Here is a 4,836-nt window from a genome sequence, read left to right on the forward strand (position 1 = left end):
GGGTGGGGCTGGAGCGCGGAGGGGAGCGGGTGGAGCCAATCACCGCGAGTGTCTGTGAAGAGAGGGCGGGCAGCGCCGTGGCGCGCGCGATCCGGGCTGACGCATCTGGCCTCGGTTCTCCAGGATCCGAGGCGGGGGGGACAGGAGGGGAGGGGGGAGTGGAGAAAGAGCGGGGGCGCGCGTGCGCAGTGGCGCGGGGAGGAGCAGGGACCTGGCAGCGAGCTAGGAGGCTGCGAGCTAGCCGCGAACCGGGCGGGCGGCGGGCGCGCGCACCATGGGGGAGAAACCCGGGACCAGGTAAGAGAGGTGGGGCCACGCGGCGGGACGTGGGCGGCGGCTCGGGGCGGGTGCCGGGACGGTCCCCAGACAGGGACTCGGGGGAGAGAATCCAGGGGTCGGACTCCTGGGTCCCTAGGGGACAGCCATCCGGGGCCGCACGCCTAGGTCCTCGGGGATGATGAGGGGAACGCATGCCACAGCCCCTGCAGAAAGCGAGGGCTGAAGGGGATCAGGAAACCTGCATCTGGGTTCTCGCAGAGATGTGGGGGCCGGACGACTCCGGTACAGGCTGCGATGCAGGGGCGGAGGAGGGCGGAGCAGGTGGCCGGCCCCGAGGGGACGGGTATGGGCAGGCTGGATGCCAGGAGGGGATCCCCCCTAGACTAGTTCCGAGCCACTGGAAAGCCTCCTGTCCAGTAACCCACAGGCAGTCGGGCTGCCCCAACCTGTCCCAAGGAAAGGATGGCTCCGCTTCCAAACTTCTGCCTTCCCCCGGGTTGCTAGGAGCAACAGCTTCATCTTGGTGGAGCAGTGCTTGGCGACTCTCCCCGATTCTGGGCCTTACCCCTCTTCCCGGGGGTGAGGGGAAGCTGTATCTGCCCTGGGCACGCCATCCACTCCCCGGATGTTTTCTGTGCAATCGAGGCTCCTTCCTTCCACTGACACCCCGAGTTCTCTTTTTTGGTCTCTAGCAAAATCCACTTCCTGTTGTGACCCAACACCCCCAAGGGGGCAGTGGATGAACGCCTGAGTCCCTGGGGAGCAGGAGCAAAAGAGGAAAAAGATTGGGGCCATTTGCTTCTCTCCAGGGAGGATCAGGAATGGGGGCCTGGTTCTGATCTGTCACTTGTTCTGCAAAAAAATTTTACCAGCCCTACCACTCCCCACCCGTAGAGTAGGAAAGCATAGGTTTCTGAGCACCAAGTCAACTGATATTGGAGAGGTGATCGGAGGGAGGATTGGTGTCCTGGATTAGGGGTTAAACACAGAGAAAGGGGAAGTTGCTGACTTGAGGGAGGCCCCAGATTTCCGTTATGTGGTTCAGGGAGGGGGACGGATGGACCAAAGGGGGACTGCTGACTTGGCACAATTCCTCCCACCCCCATCAAATTCTGGGCCACAGGAAATGGAGAGAATAGCAGGAAGTGTGAAGGGGCATCTGCTTCTGCTGCCCCCCGCCCCCTCACTGGGTACCTCTCTGGTCACGCCAACCTCAGTATACACACTGCTCCTCCCTAGCCTGCAGGAGGCTGGCTGGGTTAGGATCCAAAGGGCAGGTGCCCTGCATCTGCTTCAGGGCAATTACCCCAGAGCCACACTCCAGTTGTCCAACGGACTGTGGCTGTCCCAACCCTCTGCCAGTACTCCTAATAGGAAGAAACACTAGGACAAAGAGGAAAACCAGTAGCAAAGGGGAGGGAGAGCTGGAGGATGCCACGGCAGTCAGCCCCCAAGTGGGGACAGGAGATAGGGTGCTTATCCTAGCTGCCACCTTACCAGTGTTTGCTCTTCTTTATTAGATGGGGATACCTGGGGGCCTCCATACCCTATGCCTTATAGTCTTTGGATAGCTTGGCCTTCTGGGAAGAAGGGGCATGTGAAGTTGTTATAGCAAAAACTGGGGTGGTGGAGTTGGAGGGGGGATGGGCCAGTTGGCAGGATTTCAATTTCTACTACCTGGGGACCCTTCACAGATATCACTGCAGAGGCAGAGTGGATTGGGAGGAGTAAGATGGTGCAGCAAAGAATAGGCCCACAAGTGGCGAGGACATAGGGGCTGCCAGACACCTCCCTACCCTCCCATCAATGGGTGGAGTCCAGCCTTAGATTGTTTCAGCAACTGGAAAGTGAATCTCCTTCACTCCAACAAACCTAATGCCAATAACAGAGGCAGGATAGTACAATAGTTTAGTGATGAAGAGCCAGAATACCTGTTGGCACCCAAATTCCACCATTTACACTCTCTGTGACCTTAGGTAAAATATTTGACCTCTCCTGTGCCTCAGTTTCCTCACCTGTAAAATAGGAACATTAGGACCTCCATCATTGGGTTGCTAAGAGTGTTAAATGAGATAACACACATGAAATACTTGCAACAGTGCTGAGCATAAACCATTCATCCAATAAGTGTTAGCCAGCATCATCATCTTTGTCTCCTGGCTGGTGCTGTGCTGGGGACACCCCAATTAATAAGGCCTCTGCCGCTCACAGTCTATCTAGTGAGATAGATGATACACAGCTAACTGCCCTTGCACGCTATCACACCATAGGTAAAGCATAAACAATGTGTGACAGGAATCCCAAAAACGGGAGTGACCAGAGTCTGGGCTGGATCTGCTTTCTAAAGGAGGTGATATCTGAGCTGGGCCTTGAAAGACAAATAAGCTTTTAAGCTGCTGAGATCAGAGATGGGGACAGTTGGAGGTTAATGGAGAGTAGGGTCACACTTAGGTACTGCCCATAATAGAAACCATTTTAGAGCCATTGCTCTTTCAAGTACTCCAGCTCTGTGGGAGGTGGAGACCAGAGATGGAAAGAGAGTTAGGCCTTACACAGACACTACTGCAACCTGCCCATTCAGGTTCCCCTGGGGGAGGTCCTCTGGGAAGAGCCTGAGTGGTTCCTCTGGCAACCAGTGGCCACTGCCATGGGAGGAGGGGAACTACCGGGGGGGGCGGGGGGTGCGTTGCCATGGCAGCCAGCTTTGAGGGGATGCCATGCTGGGAGTATTAAGGACCTCTGGTTACCTTTCCTTCTGGGAAGAAGTGGGAACAGGTAGGGCTGGGTAAGGCCCCAAAGCCTCCAGGCAGGAATCTCGGGTGAGCTCTGCTTCTCAGGCTGGGAGGGACAAGGTCCTGGCACCGGGGTCCCTGCTGAGCCTGAGGGAGGCAGTGGGGTTTCCCTTTCTGTTTTGTTAGGGTCTTCAAGAAGTCGAGTCCCAACTGCAAGGTGAGTCTCCCACAGTGCTTCTCCCAACCCTCCCTGGGCGCTCACAAGGCCCAGCCTGCCCCTAGACAATCCCCAACCCCAAGCTCCCCACTTCCTGTGACAGCTAAGAGCCGACTTCCTTCCCTCCTGAAGCCCCTTGCTGCAAAGGCCTGAGCCAGCAACAGGGCTGGGTGGGGACAGGCTCAGTTCAGTTTGGGTCCCTAAGTGAGACCAAGGGGGAGGGGCCAGAAGCTCATGCCTGGAGCCCTCTTAGGAGCCAACCCACGGTGCCTGGGGCTGGGAACAGATAACATCCCCCCAGGCTATGGCCTGTTTATCCCAGAGGTCCTTGAGGACATGCGGTGAGGCTCTCTAACTGCCTGCCTAGCGCCAGGGAGCAGTTAAAAAGCCTCAAGATTGGCTAATCCGGCAAAGCCCGCCACTCTCCTCTCCCAACCCTCCTGGGAGGGAACCCGGAGAAACTCCTTCAGATACCCCAGCCTGGGAAGACAGGGTCAGGGCAGCCACTTCTGAGGGCTCTGAAGCCCTGCCGCCCGCCTACCCAATCTTCCCTGTGACCCCTGTACATCCTCAGCTCACCGTGTACCTGGGCAAGCGGGACTTTGTAGATCACCTGGACAAAGTGGATCCTGTAGGTAAGTGTGCCCAGAAAGTGGCATCATGTGCTCCAAAGAGGGGAGGAAGTTCCTGGCCCAGGAAAGGAGGAGAGGCCCTGACAGGAGCTGAGCTCATGTGTCCCCTTCCCAGATGGCGTGGTGCTAGTGGACCCTGACTACCTGAAGGACCGCAGAGGTACTGGCCCCGAGTCCGGGGCCCCGGGAGGGAGGGAAAGAGGGAGGTGGGGGAATGAAATGGGCTGGCCTCGAGAGGGGCCCTGGGGAGACGGGGGGCCAAGGCGGAAGCCAGGAGTAGGAGTCAGGCAGGTTTTATGCCGCTGAGGAAGGAGCAGCTGCTGCTAGGAGGTGGGGGGACTGCGGGAGGGGGGCTCCTGACCACCCTACCTTGCCCACCTTTGCCAGTGTTTGTGACCCTCACCTGTGCCTTCCGCTATGGCCGCGAAGACCTGGATGTGCTGGGCCTGTCCTTCCGCAAGGACCTGTTCATCGCCAACTACCAGGCCTTCCCCCCAACGCCCAACCCGCCCCGGCCCCCCACCCGTCTGCAGGACCGGCTGCTGAGGAAGCTGGGCAAGCATGCCCACCCCTTTTTTTTCACAGTGAGGACACCCCCACCCTCTGCAGAGCAAGGCGTCTGGGACTGTGTTGGGGCGGGGGCGGGGGGTGAGGCACCTGTTACAGGCAGGTCTGGGAGAAACAGTGAGGAGGGACCCTAGACCTCCCCCTTCAGGGTCACTCTGCACTCAGGAAGCCCTTGCCTCTCTGCCTCCCCCCTGGGGCCCCTTCCTTTTTCCTTTCTCTTCCCCAGGAGTCCTCCAACCTCTTAAGTTGAGATTGGGAGGAAGATTCCGGGGCTTTCTGGAAGAACTGAACTCTTTTCTTCTGCCACAGATACCCCAGAACCTGCCCTGCTCCGTCACCCTGCAGCCAGGCCCAGAGGACACAGGGAAGGTATGGGAGGAACAGGGTCCAGCAGGAGCCAGGGGACACA

At 58.5% G+C, this 4,836-nt stretch overlaps 1 protein-coding gene across 1 annotated transcript; it reads left to right on the forward strand.

Moving 5' to 3' along the window:
- Window positions 1–214: 214 nt before the first annotated feature.
- Window positions 215–4,812, forward strand: LOC114485407 (beta-arrestin-2-like; the record flags this gene model as incomplete). Its single annotated transcript, XM_028486775.1, has 6 exons — window positions 215–297; window positions 3,198–3,228; window positions 3,803–3,863; window positions 3,976–4,020; window positions 4,248–4,444; window positions 4,737–4,812. Coding segments are annotated over exons 1-6 (433 nt in total), but the record flags the coding sequence as incomplete, so codon positions are not given.
- Window positions 4,813–4,836: the final 24 nt, after the last annotated feature.

Source organism: Physeter macrocephalus, unplaced genomic scaffold (assembly GCF_002837175.3).
Source record: "Physeter macrocephalus isolate SW-GA unplaced genomic scaffold, ASM283717v5 random_1179, whole genome shotgun sequence".
NCBI lineage: Eukaryota > Metazoa > Chordata > Mammalia > Artiodactyla > Physeteridae > Physeter > Physeter macrocephalus.